General features: G+C 29.2%; 2 protein-coding genes and 1 long non-coding RNA gene across 10 annotated transcripts in view; 1 reads left to right on the top strand and 2 right to left on the bottom strand.

Moving 5' to 3' along the window:
• Window positions 1-1,190: 1,190 nt before the first annotated feature.
• Srp54k (signal recognition particle 54k) lies at window positions 1,191-8,489 on the bottom strand. Of its 2 annotated transcripts, none has more exons than XM_033475217.2 (10): window positions 8,348-8,489; window positions 8,082-8,240; window positions 6,369-6,545; window positions 5,713-5,942; window positions 5,419-5,569; window positions 4,835-4,983; window positions 4,449-4,710; window positions 3,916-4,024; window positions 2,894-3,160; window positions 1,191-1,683 (listed from the first exon to the last, which is right to left on the bottom strand). In XM_033475217.2, exons 2-10 carry the CDS (start codon window positions 8,157-8,159, stop codon window positions 1,586-1,588), a joined length of 1,521 nt encoding a protein of 506 aa, XP_033331108.1. In that variant the 5' UTR covers window positions 8,160-8,240; window positions 8,348-8,489; the 3' UTR covers window positions 1,191-1,585. The 2 variants fall into 2 exon arrangements, with proteins under 2 accessions (XP_033331108.1, XP_033331109.1); XM_033475218.2 differs by having other exon boundaries at window positions 8,387-8,453.
• A 1,797-nt stretch (window positions 8,490-10,286) lies between these two features.
• Gcn2 (eukaryotic translation initiation factor 2 alpha kinase Gcn2) overlaps window positions 10,287-16,553 on the top strand; it is a 49,347-nt gene continuing 43,080 nt past the window's right edge. For 2 of the 5 annotated variants that reach the window (XM_076522239.1, XM_033475229.2), the window contains exon 1: window positions 13,125-13,572. Coding sequence is in view for 1 of the 5 variants with exons in the window: in XM_033475228.2 (XP_033331119.1) it covers window positions 10,543-10,596 (54 nt within the window). In the remaining 4 variants the exon portion in view is untranslated. The other 3 variants (XM_033475228.2, XM_076522238.1, XM_076522237.1) reach the window with 3 other exon arrangements.
• LOC117223101 (uncharacterized) lies at window positions 11,280-12,951 on the bottom strand. Of its 3 annotated transcripts, XR_004490838.2 has the most exons (4): window positions 12,835-12,946; window positions 11,960-12,130; window positions 11,639-11,887; window positions 11,280-11,575 (listed from the first exon to the last, which is right to left on the bottom strand). It is a non-coding gene; the product is annotated as an uncharacterized LOC117223101 (long non-coding RNA). The 3 variants fall into 3 exon arrangements; XR_013033493.1 differs by having other exon boundaries at window positions 11,639-12,130; window positions 12,835-12,951; XR_013033494.1 differs by lacking the exon at window positions 12,835-12,946 and adding an exon at window positions 12,677-12,812 and having other exon boundaries at window positions 11,639-12,130.

Genomic DNA, 16,553 nt, shown 5'->3' with positions numbered 1-16,553 from the left:
TATTTATTGAACAATTATTTCTTAGTGCTTCCATATTAAGATTTTTCCATATTACAACATCCACTTTAATATCACAGTTATTTTAAATTTTAATTCTCATAGTAATGCTAGAAATCTCAGAAATACCATTATTTTACTAAAAATTAACTGTTCCATGTAAAAAAGTCAATTCACCACCTATTAATGTTCTTTATAAACCAGTGAAATTAGATTATGTACTTATAATTAGTCATAATGATGGTAATGAGACGTTGCTATAGACTCGATGTATACATATTGATATCAGAAATACACTATTATCAGAAATAAAATTTCTACATAACAATTATTTGCTAACTCAGACTCTTATCTAATAAAAACGGATGTGATATTTAATTATATTATGACTCAGTTACATAGCGATTCAGTTACAATTGAATTACATAATTCCAATTTTCCAGTCATTCTCAATTCCTATTTATAATAATCGCGAGTTTAACTGAATTATGAAATATGGGAATAATACTATATTTATCATTAATAATAATTTCGTATCTTCTAATTCGTAATTCTGACACGATTACATTTACATTCTTTAATTGTATTTCACATACAATTATGAATAGAATTGTAATTAAATTATATGAGAGATTTGAATTACGAATTACGATGTAATGAAATACGATTTCATTCATTTATACAGTAGTCCAGTAGTAATTCTGCAAAATTGTATAGTTTGAGTAAATGTGCCGAATTTATCATTCTGTGCGCAACACATGAGTTCTGGGTTTCCTGTTGATCATTGTTAGTCATCTCTGGGCGCAATTCTAGAATCCCACAGTTATTATTGATCTTTGCCTCCTGATGGTCTTTTTAGAAGGTGTAGAACTCCGAGAGCCACTGAGAAGGCCATAGTGGTCATTAACAGACCCTGAAAGGCCTTGATGTTTCTTGGAGGTCGTTGTGAGGCTTCTGTGATCTTCAGAAGCTAATTTATTTAAGATAAGCGCTTCGATCGAAGCTACCATTAACATCAATCATTGAGGGCAATATCTAACATTTATTATTTCACGCTGAATTTTATCAAAGATATGAATAACTATCACAATACTAACGTAACGAAACAGAACGTGTAACACGGTTTACAAACATTTTCAGATAAAAATCTAATAGTATGATAGATTGGTACAGCGAGGGTAAACAATGAAAAATAAAAATAAGCTCCATTTATTGGTACATACACACTTCCAGCTCACTGACAACTAATAGTAGAAAGATAGTAGCAGATAAAATACTGTGAAAGCGGCTTATATACAAAAAAGATGCAGAGTAAAAAAAGGAGACGAGTTTACAAAGGTAATGTCGAAAAACTGCGAAAGACATGTATATAATACAGAAAATTCTTTTTTATTATTTCTTTTTGTTTCGCGATGAGAAAAATCCCTAAACATAAAATTCTCTCTAGATTTGTATCATTTCTTTCAAGAGATCATTCTCGGTCAAGTCAATGCTTTGAATCTCTTGCCCTCCTCTATTTCGGACCGATGTTGTTTAATGGAGATATACATCAGAAACTGAAAATGGATCTGCCCTATGTATTCTTTTTTCACGACTTCCCACCAAAACCACCCATTAAGTTACCAAGTCCTCCTGCTCCACCTTGTTGAAGCTGTTTCATAATATTTTGCAAGCCTGGCACGCCACCTAAAAAATACCATTTGATTGATTAGAAAAAACAAATGAATTCATTTTTTCCTAATACTAAACTTAAATTTTTAATAATTTAGAGTAATTTTAATATGTTATAATTCCAATTAAACTACTCTAAATTCGTAGCAATACATTGTCTCATCTAAATTTGCTACAATTACAAGTAACTTCTGTTATTATGGAAAAATCGTAGTGTACAGAGTGATTTTCTCACCATGTCATATATTCATATAAACTTGTTCGTTGAAGCTTGTAAAAGTGAAAAGACGAATTTATAACTTCGTAAATTAATCTTGTCAACAAATTTTTGGCCAAACGCAATAGTACAAAGCTAACTAAACAGATTACAAGATTTGATGTATAAATCATTGTGCTATAAATATAAAACTCAACATTAAATTAATCTCATATGGAGTAAATACAAAAAAAAAACAGAAAATGTTCAAGACTTTCGTTCATCATCCAGTAGGAATAAGTATTCGATATTACAAATTTGCATCGAGATAAACAATAATTTCCTTAATATTCATATTATTAGTTAATATCTTCTAACGTTTTGTGAAACATCCTATGAAATTTTGATTATTTCATGAGAATCATTTAAGTTATTGGAATTTTTAATACTTATTAATCTTTTTCATGTTATCTAAAATTTTCTAAAGGGCTTAGTCTACACTGTTTCTTAACCATTTTGTGTATTTAATTGCATTGTTTTCCAAACAATTTTGCACTGTTTTGTTGCAGTAGAAACTTGTATTATTACATTGAAAAAAATTATTCAAAAAATATATTTAGTATCAGAAAATTTTCTATGATATAAAAATATACTTCAGAATTAACATTTTTACATTTACAATGCATCTCCTAATTCCTTGGGCTATCATGCAATTTCTTCTTGATATTGAGCAAAGATGACTAGATTGTAATGACTCAAGTCAACTTGTTTTTGTCTCAAGGTTTCCTTTATGTAACTAACTGAACTATGACCACAATTCCAAATGCAGTTTCTAAGTATGATATATTTTTTCAACAAGCTCTTCATCTCTAACTGAAAACTGGCAGATTTCACAAGTATCTGTTGACTTAATTATTTTGATCGACAAACTTCCAGCAAAAACCATTACAGTAAATATACAGTAGTTTAGAAAGTACTTGATGATAGTAAGATAACATTATAAGAACATTCAATTTGTAAATGACTTACCCATTTGATGCAAGACTCGTGGATCCATCATTTTTGCCATTTGATGATTTAATTTTGCCATTTGTGTGGAATTTACATTCTTGGTCATATCTCCTGCTTTAAATAACCCTTTAATACCACCCATTTTCTTTACAACAGCTGCGAATTTCGTGTACTGTGTAATTAAATCTTTGACTTCTTTTTCCGTGACTCCAGAGCCTTGGGCCACTCTGACTATCCTGCCTGGCTGTTTGCTAAATAATTTGGCACCATCTCTACTGTCTAATTCTACAAATATTGGTTAATGTTAACAGGCCCTAGAAGCATTCTATATTCTAGTTCATTGGATGTTCATGTATTTACTAATCAGCCTTTTTTAAATAAACGATAAGAATGTGGAAAAAGTAATGAAATTTGTATCCTTGTACTATTATATGAAAAATAAAGACGTGCTAGATATTTTTAAATGAAATGCAACATAAATTTTTGTTAATATTTAGAATTTCTTTTTTTCAGATAGAGTTTTTCTATAACTATGTTTCTCATTTTTTACAAATTATTCTAAATATTCTTCATAATACTTTATTTTCTGTATCTTTTATTTTGATCGTACTCATAATAACTACATATACATCATATTTACCATTTCTTCTCTCAAATAACAATATATTACATTATAATATCATTAAACATTTTACAAAATAAAAGCAGAAATCATTCGGCGAATATACAATTAATAGAAATAAACACTTTGACAGTAACGATGCAAAACCGTTCACATTAAACATGAAATGTATTCTATTAATACAAAATATTTTCATTATTCAAAAAATACTAAAAACTCAACAAATTAATATATACCATTATATCGTTTACAAAAAACAATGCCATTTTTACATTTTTTTCCATCTTTACAGTTTAAGAGAAAAATGCTGACTAGTTAATGTATGAACTTCCCGTGTAAAATTGAACGAACATAATAAATAAAATTATAACAATTTTTAAATATAGTAACCATTATCTTAACTGCAAAAAAAACATACCTGAATCATTCATACTATCCATAATGGTCATTAAACGTTTTAACCTAGCCATGGACTCTTGTTCTGAACCTTTTGACATAAAATCTTGACTTAAGCCAGGAATCATCCCCTATTTAAAAATTATTTTGGTTTGAAGCCATTTAAATCGATAGTAATGCATTCATAAATGTAATTGTGCAAGATCACAAGCTAATAAAATTATTCTATTGCATGAACAAATAATTCATGCATATTTCTGTAATTCGTTTTTTGATGCTGTATGATCACTGTGCAATAGATGTGTATACATATATACATTTTTTATTTTTACTTTTATATAAGATTACTTTAAAAAAAGAAATCAAGATTTTGTGTGTGACATTAAATTCTTATTGCACATTATAATCATTCGTGCAAAATCACATGCAAAAATTAAATTCTATAAACTTAATGAACTTAATTTAATATTAAATATGAAAAAGAATGTGAGATAATTATTAATATTAATGTGAAACTAAAAACATACATAAATTTACTATGGGAACGATACTAACCATTAGTTGAGAAAATGGACCCATTTTCATGATATTTTGAAACTGTTCGTACATATCCCTCAATGTAAACTGACCATGCTTGATTTTTTCAAGTAATTCTTCATTATCATCAAGATTTAATTCATTTACTTTGTCTATGAGGCCTTCTATGTCACCCATGCCTAGCAGTTTACTGATGAAAGGTTTCGTTTTAAAAGGTTCTAAATCATCTATGTGTTCTCCTGTACCTACAAAAATCACTGGACTTTGTGTCGCAGCAACCCTAGAAAAACGTACAATAATATGTGAAATTTTATGAAATCAAAATTTACTTAGAAGTTCTATAATGTGAAGTACTTCCATAAAAATACTATACTCAAACAAATTTAAAAATGAGTGAAACTTACGCTGAGAGAGCCCCTCCACCTTTTGCATGACCATCAAGTTTTGTAATGATTAGAGAACCAACATTTACACGTTCTTTAAAAGCTTTCGCTTGAGCTTCGCAAGCCTGCCCTATTGTCGCATCCATTACAAAGATGATATTGTCTGGTTGCTGAAAACAATTTTGCTTTCACTTCTCATAGAAAAAAAATATACAAACAATAATTAAGACACAAATTATTGAAAATGATTTAATTTAATAATAATTTAATAATAATATGATTTAATATTATATACACTCTAAAGAATAAATCTAAGTTAATACTTCAGGTATTATCTCATTCCAATCCGATACAAGAAAAGTCTGAGTGATTGTTGAAAATAATGATGATTACTTGAATAATTAGGGGAATTTAAATCAAAATGAAATATAGTGTTTAAATTAATCTTGGAATAAATATATAAATATATATATATATATATATCCCATTCACTTTCAACATCTTTTACTTTGTCTGCCAAATTATTCAGGGGCAAGTAAAATTGAGGGAAGCTTCACCATAGACTTGCGACACATAACTGGACATATATTTACTAAAGTACTTACAATAGCATTAGCAACTTGAAGCATTTCCTCAAACAATGACTCTTCCTGCTTGTGTCTGCCACTCGTATCAACAATAATGATTTCGTAACCCTCTTTTTTAAATGTTTCCACACCATCCTGTGCTATTGCTACTGGATCTACTTCTGTGTAACTAAGAAAATAATACTTACATTTGTAAAGGTAATAACTGTATTTTTTATTTGTCTCACTATTTAATATAGTGAGAAAAATTGAAAAAAAAACTACCGAATAAATATTGTACATGCAAACACAATAAATTGTAATTTTACAAACCTCCCGTAAAATGGAATTCTAGCTTTTGTTGCATTCTGTTTTATTTGATCATAAGCACCAGCACGGAACGTGTCAGCACAAACTAAGCATGCTTTCCAATTTTTCTTTAAATAATGATATGCGAGTTTTGTGCAAGTAGTAGTTTTACCTGAACCTTGCAAACCAACAAACATGATAACATTTGGTCTTCCTTTTACAGGCTGATAAGCTTTTACACCTGGATCAATCAACTGTAAAAAATCACATTTGGTATATTATAAAAACTTTAAAATTAATAAAAATTTCTATTAATTGTAAGTATTTGAAATCTTTATACCAATTTAAATACCCCGAAAGTATCATATATTAATAACAACGCAAGAAAAAGTTGCTTTGAATTTTACTTTTAATGAATTTACATTTTTAAATGTATTTTGTGTTTAAACCCAGGAATTCCTTAACAAAATAAAGAATAATTCTAAATGGTTTTGAAAAATAAGAAAATAAGGACAATACTCAATGTACAAGTCATAAGAAAGTTGCAAGTTACAATAAAGTTCATAAAAATTTTGATTTTGGTAAAATCAATGTTAACAATTTTTGATATTTACTTATTCTTTTGGAATAGAAAAGTATAACAATATACTTCCTAATAAATAATAACATGTTGTTGTTACCTTTACAAGTTCTTTAAACACAGCACTTTGTATCATTCTCCTCTTATTAAGACCACCTGCCATGTCATCAAAATCAATAACGAAGCGCACATTTTCCCTTAATTTCTTTACAAGTTTTATATTAACATCTGCCTCCAACAATGCAGCACATATCTCTTTTAACATAGAATTAAGGACCTATAAGTAAAATAATAAATATTATCAACACATTAATGGACACACTCACTGACTATACCTATCTGGTAATATCTGTTCTTTCTGATAGTGATGATTGAACTTATATTTTTTTGCAGAAGGACTTAAGTCGATCATACACATTATGGTTTACCTGCACAGATTATCTATGAGGTGCACAGGTATATCTGCATAGAATAAGTGTTCATAAGTGTAAGGATAAACTGCAGAGCTTCCAACAATTTGTTAATCCATAACATCGGCACAAGATGATGCTTCATATTAATTTCTCTATTTATGTATGTTGCTTCTGAGATTATATCAATCTTTTTAACTACAGTATCCTTAACAGCATCAGGCTCTAATTTCTTCAATTTCTTTACTAATTTTGCATAAGCAGCCTCACTCTTTGAACGATCATAATAATCCTTGCTCTTTGTTTGCTAGTGACAAGGTTCTGATTTATATACCTCAATTAGATCTTTAATAATTTGGTTATGCTTACAATTTGATGACATTTTTAACTGAAAATTGAAACCTGTGCACGCAAGCTTCACACACACATACTACAGTTTGAACTCTGACATAGATAAAAAGAATCAATTTTCGATTTATTCTTGGTATACTGTACAGGTGAACCTTTCAGATATGCAACAATGTGTATAACTGCCTTTACAAAAACTGTTTTTCATGTATGAACAAATAATTGTAATAATAATTAAAATTAAATTCTTCAAAAATTTTGTGCGATGTATTTTCAACCTTCTTTGTTATCCTATGTATCTAATAATATATTAACATATTATATGTAGACTATTTTTTATCATATCAGAAAAAGATTTTAAAAAATTGCTCTAATTAATAATATAGTATGAATTTTGATTTGCCACGTTTTAGTTCTTTGCCTTGAAACTTTAATAGTATCTTATTATTGAACAATATTGTTTAAAAATTTTAACATAATTATCAGTGAGAGTAATGTTACTCATTGTGATTTATTGATAGTTAATCAGTTTTATTAAACTAATTCAATATCCTTTCGTATAAATATAAAATACATAAACATTTAAATAAAAATTTAGAAAAACTATTTATTATCTGTTAGTCAAGTGTATGTGATTATAATTGATGTTTCAATTATAGAAACCATATAAAATAATGTCTGATTGATTGAATCATTTAAAACATATGTTAACTAATTAGAATGCTTCTATTATTAAACACCATAATTATGTGTATACTTTGTAAACAATTCATGAATTATTATTTTGTTTAAATATTAATTCAACATTTTTCTTACAATAGGAAAACATAAAATATCATTTAATATTTATATTTACATATATATAAAAATTTTATTACTAACAAAAATCTATGTTTCTTGTAACTATATTATTTATCTTCGAAAATAAAGATGTTGTTGAACAAATAAATTACAAAATTATAAAATAACAGTGTTTTCCATATTGCTTAAATGTTTTTATTATTATCTGTATGTCAAAATTAAAGTTTAGGTTATGTTCAGAAATAAATACTTACCTCTTCATTGATAACAGTTGCATTGCTTAAAGATCGCAAAGCAGATGTAATTTTGCGACCTAAATCTGCGAGAACCATTTTGCAGTCACTATTTAACTCTTACACAGTTAAAATGGAAAGATTTATGTACACAGTCGTTATCCAAATTTTGCCAGCACACTGTAATGAGACATTCGGATTTTAGAGCAGAATAAAGCTAAACCTTGTATTTGTTTATTTAAAAAATAGGATTTGAAATTTTAAAACTGTTTAAAAACTGTTTTTACAAAAAATTCTTGTTAAATACTAGTTCCAGTTTAACGCACGATATAACCCTTTAAACGTAGACAAAAAATACAGGTTATGTTACGTCAGGTTAGACCATTGATAACAGGTATCAAATAAAGTGTATGCATTTGTAACATATGGTGACGATTTGAAGATGTCACTAATACAATATGTATTTGTGTATGTCACTGTCACAACAAATCGTCTTTATTTTAAAAGTAGGACACATATTGTAAATTTATATTTATTTAAGTTGCATATTGTTAAGTTTACCTATTAAATGTTTTTTTATTTCTTTAATACATTTTTAATTAAATGTATACCAAAAACGATTGTTCCTCATGTCCATACATATTGGCATTGATCATTTTTAATTTAATTCTGTATACAGAGTGTCCCATTTGAAATAGCGCACTCAATTATTTCCTCAATTATAGCTGTTTGTTTGGAAAAATGTGTCAAATGAAATTTATCCTGTTTCGTGGGGGACATCCTATAATGTTCACAAATTTTTGCTGGGTGGACAAGCTTTCGAAATTTCAAGGTGACCTCGGTCTTTCTTAACGGAACTGTATTTCTTTATGTAAACGGATAGTGCACTTCAAGGTCAATTCATTGACCTAAATATTGTTGTTGAAGGATGATAGAACTTTTGGAGCGTTTAACAAAGATTTAAACAGCATTAAATAATCTTGAACGATCTTCAAAGACCAAAATGTTATAGGACAATTGAATTTAAATAAAAATCCGTTTGCATTCAAAAAAGTACAGCTCCTCTCGAAACAGGGTAAGTTTCATTTGATGCATTTTTTTAAACAAATTATTTGAAAATAATTGATTGCGTTACTTCATTCTTATTTTGTAAATACACACTCAAAATATGTATACATATACTATGTACTTTATAAAATTGTTTTCTTGTTGACACAAATTTGTTAGTAAGCTCTTTTAATTACATGTAATTGAAGTTTATGTATTTAAAAGATATGTACTTAAGCTATTTGTCTTGAATTTGACATGAATCTAATCATATGATGTTACGTCAAATAGCGAGCCATCCGCACACCGGATTTGACATTAACCCCTTGTCCATGCCAAATATGGGCCAAATCCAGGCCAAATCGTACAGCCACATGTGGCATATGAATTGCTACCGACCTGCCCTCTTCAAACGAAACGTTTCGCTATAAGAGTGCGCCAAGTTTGTCATTGATTTGGCAACGCAAAGCGCTGTTCCCAAATACGAAGCCATCCATTTCCACCATGCGAACCAAAAGCGATGTTATTGTACCAAATTGACATAAATTTGCTCACAAAGTACACTACCAAGCGTTTTACATGTATTTGGTTGAAGCAAACTTGGATGATAATGTATATGTATTTAATCACCATTGTAGTTTTTAATTTGATTTGTTTACATGTAATTGCTAATTTTTTTAATTTGAATTTAATAATGGAATACATTGAATTCAAGAGATATTATTATATAAACAATATACATATAAATTATATAATATTGTACTAAATCTGACAATAATATCAAAGAGGAAATATAATTATATTTTTTAAGAATATTTTTCTAAAGTATTCAATTTAATTATTGGATATATATTTTTTTATATTTCATCATAAAAAAATTACTGTTTCTAAATTTCTTTAACTTCCTTAAAAGTTTTTAAATGTTTCAAAGTTATATAAATTATCTTATTATAATAGTTTAATCATGGTTGCTGGCAATAGATTTACGATTAGTTATATAATTTAAAAACATATCATAATATTAAACATTCAACATTGTAGATGCTCTTAACGTATAATACAACATAGTAATGTGTTAATATCAACAGTACTGTTTGAAATTTGAAATTCCCGCAAATACAATAGCTATGTTACAATAGCTATGCATGATGTGTGTAAATAATGTTTTGTGTGCATGGCACAGTATTCTAGCCTAGCAATGCGTAGGATGTTCGTAGCGTTCGTTGAAAGGAAGTGGCAAATGTATTTAGTTTTGTGAACTGTTTTGAAACCGTTGCTTGTTAAAAGTTTTGTTTGATGTGTTACTTATATATAAAAACTAATGAAAATAATGTTGTACTTACGGGTATTAGTTTTGTTTCCATAGTTTAGAAAATTTCATAAAGAATTCGTTATCATTTTAATTGAACATCATGTGAAAAAATTTGTGGGAAATATGTTCTGCGAATCTTCTAAAGATCGACAGGAAAACGAAATCGAAGTTTTGAAGGTAAGTCTAGAATTACGTTTAAATTTTCGTCTACGCGTATAAGTTCAAACTGTAAAATGTTATGTTTCCTATTTATTTTATATATAACAAATAAATATACTATATGATTTATACATATATCAAATTTTCTATATACTTTAATAAGTTTAAAAAGTATTTTATTTAAATGTTTTATCTCTCATTTAAAATATGGTTTATATACATTCATTTATATTGCAAAAGAAAAGTTTATAAATGTCAATGTATAGTCATCAACCAAAATACTTCAAAAGAAAAGTCAAATTGTTCTGTTGCAACCCCATTTCACTGAAAAGAAATATGAAATGATTCTTTTCCTCATCTATTTATTTAATGATTAGCATTTTCTCTTTTATTCTTTGTGACATTTAATAATGTCAATTGAATAACCAATATCGTATGTAAAAGTTCCATTTGAGCAAGTAAAACTTTAGGTTTTGGCTAAGAAATATTTTCAACTGGATTTTCTGATTATAGATCTCACTTCTTAAAATATGCCAGATGTATTCGATAGGGTGTAAGTTAAGGCTTAGCATTAGCGATAGCAATAATTTTACCTTATATTTTTGTATCCTGTTTTTCTATAATTTGTTATATAAATTAAAATATTATGTTAATGCAAAATAATATTTTCTCCTTTAGTTAATATAATAAATACAAATAAATTAATAATTATATAATATTTTTTTATTTTGTTATATTTAATTATGTAATATTTATATAGATAGAAATAATTTATTTTCAATCTTCTGGCCATAAAAAGGAACTCTGTTAACATTCACTCATACATATTGCTTTCATATCTATTAATTTCTTTGCTTATCTATCTCCTTATTCTCTTTTTTCTCTCCAGTTTTCTCAGGATTTCTATCACTTTCTTTGATCCCTTCTCACTCAATATTTCCTCTATATTAATACCCCTTTCTAGTTCCTATGCTCTGTTATCATATGTTTTAAGTTTCTAAACAAATAAATGCATAGTTCACATTTCTGATCTTCCTCTTTCTTCCAATATTTATTTTACCTTTCTATTGTTCTCCCTCTTGCTTGCACTAGTAATCGTTGATTTATGGCCTTTCCTTCTCTCCTCAGGTATTCTGGTAACTGTATTTTGTTAAAAGCTTATACATTTGATTGAATCTTGAGTTTATTATCCTATTATATTATAGTTGTTGTTGCACTTCTCTGTTCCTTTCTTTAGTTTTTCTATTACTTCTCCACTTTCTTTCCTCATTTTTGTGCTTTTCAATTTCCACCTCATGTTTATCTGCCCCTTCAAACATTCTTTTGTTAATATTCTCCTTCTCCCCTTCCTCAACCTTTCTTCAAATTTCTGAGCTCTTACTGTAGTTGTTCTAATTTGCATGCTTAACCCAAATATTCACTTCAGATATCTGATTTGCATAGAACTTTTAAAAATTACAGGAAGTGATACTAAAAGAGTAAAAACATTCTTTGCGAAATGTTGGGCCTTAAACTCGAATCACAGAAAATCCTTCTGGCAAACATTGTTTTCCTGTAAAATGAAGCTATTTGCAAAACTGGTTTTTGGAACTTTCACCTTTTAAATTATTTAACCAGCTGTACATAAAGCAAAGAAACAAAGTTATCAAAATTTTTGCAACTGTATGGATAAGATTACTCAGAATTACTACCATGTAAATAATTGTCTTACAAATTTGAATCAATCAGTGGTTTTTATAATATTTTTAATTAATCTTGTAAATTCTTATATGAATAAATAGTTATACGGTGTTAATATTAAAACTACTCATTTCAGATTTTACTCTTTATATATAGAAATTCTGATATTAAAATTCTTTGAATTAAAAGTTAGAATCATAAATATTGTAAAACTTGCACAATTATTTTCAATACACTATGGCATCTATCAACTTGTCTTTGTACTCGATATTAGTTATGGATATAATAATATAAACAAAAAACATCATAGATCTTATAATTTGTCAAAAATAGTTTCTCAAGAAAATATGGATAGAGTGTATAAAGTGGTACAATGTGTTAAAAATCTAATTATAGTTTAAAAGAAAAGTTCAATTACATGTAGTTTGAAAAATGCAAAATTTATAATCATATTCCGAATAATAAATGATAATAATAATAGTACACAATCATCAATTCAGAAAATTATACAGTTATATTTAGGAAATCTTAAATTGCTAGTAAGCTCTTATATGTAGGAGCAGCAATTATACATACATATAAAGTATATGCAGTAATGAGACCTACTCTTACACGCTTTTCTTACTACCTAAGTACATCCCTATTATTTTACTGCGCATCCAATTCGAAGTGGATTCTGTCTCAGCAGTGAATTATCAGCCAATCAGAGCAAAGAAAATCTTTATATTAAACCTCGTTAACGGATCAAGCTGTGGCCTGGAGATGTGCAGGAATAGGACCTATTACTGTATTAGGTTGGCCAGTACAAGTCCGTGCGGGTTTTGCCGACAGGTGGCTGTAAAAGCGTTGTGAAATGTAAGTAACTTCAGTTCAATCCTGAAGATCGTTCGTCCATTTGACAGAGTACATTTGAAATTTACTTTTTCAAAAAATTGTGTGCAAGTTGTGTGCAAGTGTTTTTTATTATGTGCGAATTTAAAAATCGAAACTAGCATTTTCGATATATTTTATTGTTTTATTTTAAAAAAGAAAAAATAGCGACACGAGAGCTTAAAAAGATTTGTGATGTGTACGGTGAAGATGTTTGATCAGAACTCGTGTACCAAAAGTGGTTTGCCAAATTTCGTTTTAATGATTTCAACATTAAAGATACACCATGCTCTGCAAGACCAGTAGAGATCGATAGCGACAAAATAAAGGCGTTAGTCGATGCAAATCGTCACTGCACGACACGAAAACTTGAAGAAATTCTAAACATATTCAGCAAATTAAGCGTGAAAATTTGTTTAAAGCTGTTTGAATATGTAAGTAAACGTGAGTAAAATCGAAAGCAGGGCTTCATCAAAGGGAGGTTATGTTATCGAAACGATTAATTCAAGTGTGTACTAACAACTAAATGAGTTAAGTAGTGCTACTCATAAAAAACGATCAAAAAATTAGTGAATCGCGAAGAAGTTATATTTCTTCACCATGACGCGCGCGTTTAGTGTTTGTATGTATAACATATCATTGGAAACTACCAAACCTTGTACTATCAGATTTCACTTGTTTCGCTCTCTTCAAGAGGAAAAGGTTTGATTTCAATGCCGATATAAGATGGTACTGTAGATCAGTCTTTTGCCGCAAAAGGCTAGGATTGTTTTAAACACAGAAATATGAAGTTATATGAAATTATTGTTGAATAAAGTTATTGTTTAATATCAAACAGTTTTGTGTTATTTACTTAAAAAACCGCGCAGACTTATTGGCCACTTTAATATTAGGTCTTATATTTTTAGAATAATGCTTATATTTTTTGATTAAGAGAGTATGCAGCCATGCAAGCCTAATAAAATTGAGTAACAACATTTTGTTCGGCATATAAAGATACTGTAAGAAGAAAGATTTTTATAGTTTTTTATAGAAAACATTAAGCAATACTTTGGTTTTATTTTCATATCTGTTTTATTGCCTCAAGATCACAAAATTTAAATTTATACGTTATTATTGAAAAATTTTTGCTCATTTGAAATCTTGCATGGTGGCATAAGTACCAAACATGATTGAACCATGAAGAGTAACAATAATTTATACAAAAATACAATATCCTTTTCATAGTAGCATGTGATTTTTCAATAATTAAAAAAAATGGTGACTTTATAAAGAAAAAACTTCTGTTTTCGCAGAAGAAACCGCTCTTAAAAAAAAAAATGATAAATATAGAGTTTAAGGAAATCTAATAATAAGAAGTACTACAATTCAAAAACAAAAAGATAGGTCTCTACTGGAGTGAGAGTGTGAGAGCGAGAGTTGGAAGTAGGAGAGTGTGAACGATCCTATTCCCTACTCGCTCTTACTATTTCCCAATCTCGCTCTTTCACTCTCACTCATCTCGCGAAGTGCTCCAGAAGCCTGTTATCGTCAAACAAATCGACCGAGGGGTAAGGAGAGGCGTTTGTCCGCTTCACCTAATCACGTCTCCTGTCTCCTGTCCACCGCATAACTCAGCCAATAATAATTCAGAAACCGAAAACTGGAAGGGATTAGATGAAGCGGCCGGTCGATTACCCTCGCCTCTCGCATCAATTCGTTTTTGGCTATAGGCCTATCTTTTGGTTTCAGAAGAGTAACTTACATAGGCGACACAGATGTTTTTCAAACGTCTGTTAATCACTAAACAAATCGCAAATTAACGGGGACTGCAATCTCATTGGACCGTGATTAATAATCGGAATCAATAAACATACCACCGTTTCAAAATTTTCATTGCACCGTTTGATCAGTATATTATTTTCGAGATTGCTGCAAAATCATGATATACATACACTCGCGAGCAATAGCCCACTTTAAATAAGAATTATTCAACTTCTCTTTATTGAATGAAGTAAATTAAATCTTTCTTTAAGTACATTTCTGCAAGTGATCTTTAGGAAAATATTCTGATAATGTAAATTGCAATTCTTGCATTAAATGTAAATATTGTATATAATCAAATGAACAGAATGGTCGCAGAGTCGTTAAAAAGTAGATGATGGAAACAAATTGTACGATCGTGGTTAATATTTAACACGTTGAATGCCACGGGGGTCACCGGTGACCGGCACTTAACTTGGCGGTGACGCCATGGGGGTCACCGGTGACTGGCGCGCCCAAATTGATAGAAATATATATAATTTCAAACAAATGTCAACATCTAAAATTTGGTATTATTACCATCGTCAATTCAAACAATTCAAACCTGTCGCAATTAACATGTCAAACATGGTTATACACTGTAACTTATCTATTGCAAATAATATTTCAACATTATATGTATCACATAAAAGAAAATTCATCGTGGCGCCACGGATAATTTCTGTAAAACCGGCGTGGCATTCAACGTGTTAATACTTCGTAGCACCTCCTTTACATTTAATTACCGCAATCATTTTTCTCGACAATGATATATATATAATTTTTTAATGTTCTTTTTTCGCGCTTTTGTATCCATCTATCCAAATCGCTTTTTTAGATCATTGACATTTTTGAATTATTTCCAATTTTGGTACATCGTACCGGCGAGGACGCCGCAACAATTTTCTATGATTTTATTTGGGATAAACCTCTGAAAGAGGCCTGCGGCCGATTAAGATAAAATTTAATCCGCAATATACAATTATAGCTTCGAGAATTTAGCAGTTTCCAAGATATTAATGAAAAACTTTTACTGGTGCGAGGGACTACAATGCGTAGGAACGTTAATTCACTACTTCCTATATTGTGTTTATAAAAAACCACGTTACTAATGGCTATGGTGATAGGAGAGTGTTGCGAGTTGACTTGGGAAGGGGTTTGTTTAGCAACGTAACAAACGGGAGGGGTACCGACACTAGCGAAGCGACGATGAATATGACGTGACCAGAAGAAAGTGACGCCAAGCCAAGTGTGGTGAATTATTTCGAACAAATTGAACTTTTCGACTTATTAAGCTTTTGTTGTAAAAACCTGCAGAATGAGTGGAGAAGCAGGTAAGACAAATGTTTAATAGTTTTGCATAAATATAATTTAAAAAGTTGTTTTTTTAGGAAGTAGAAGTAGATTTTTTATTAAATTATATCATTTCAAATATGTATATTAAATTGATCTGTTGAAGTAGAAATTAAATTAGAATAAATTATATATACATTATGTATTAATAGGCAGCAGTCCCAGATTCCATACTGTTTTTCTTCCTGTTTTCAAGAAAAAGATGTATGAATCAGAGTACAAGTTTCAAGAGAAGTGGCTTCTGGAACCAATGTATTCATTGTGGCTGGAGAAAGGAGAGGATGCCTCGC

This window comes from Megalopta genalis, chromosome 5 (genome assembly GCF_051020955.1).
Source record: "Megalopta genalis isolate 19385.01 chromosome 5, iyMegGena1_principal, whole genome shotgun sequence".
Lineage (NCBI taxonomy): Eukaryota > Metazoa > Arthropoda > Insecta > Hymenoptera > Halictidae > Megalopta > Megalopta genalis.
The sequence above is the reverse complement of the archived record's forward strand: the minus strand, read 5'-3'. Positions and strand labels throughout refer to the sequence as shown.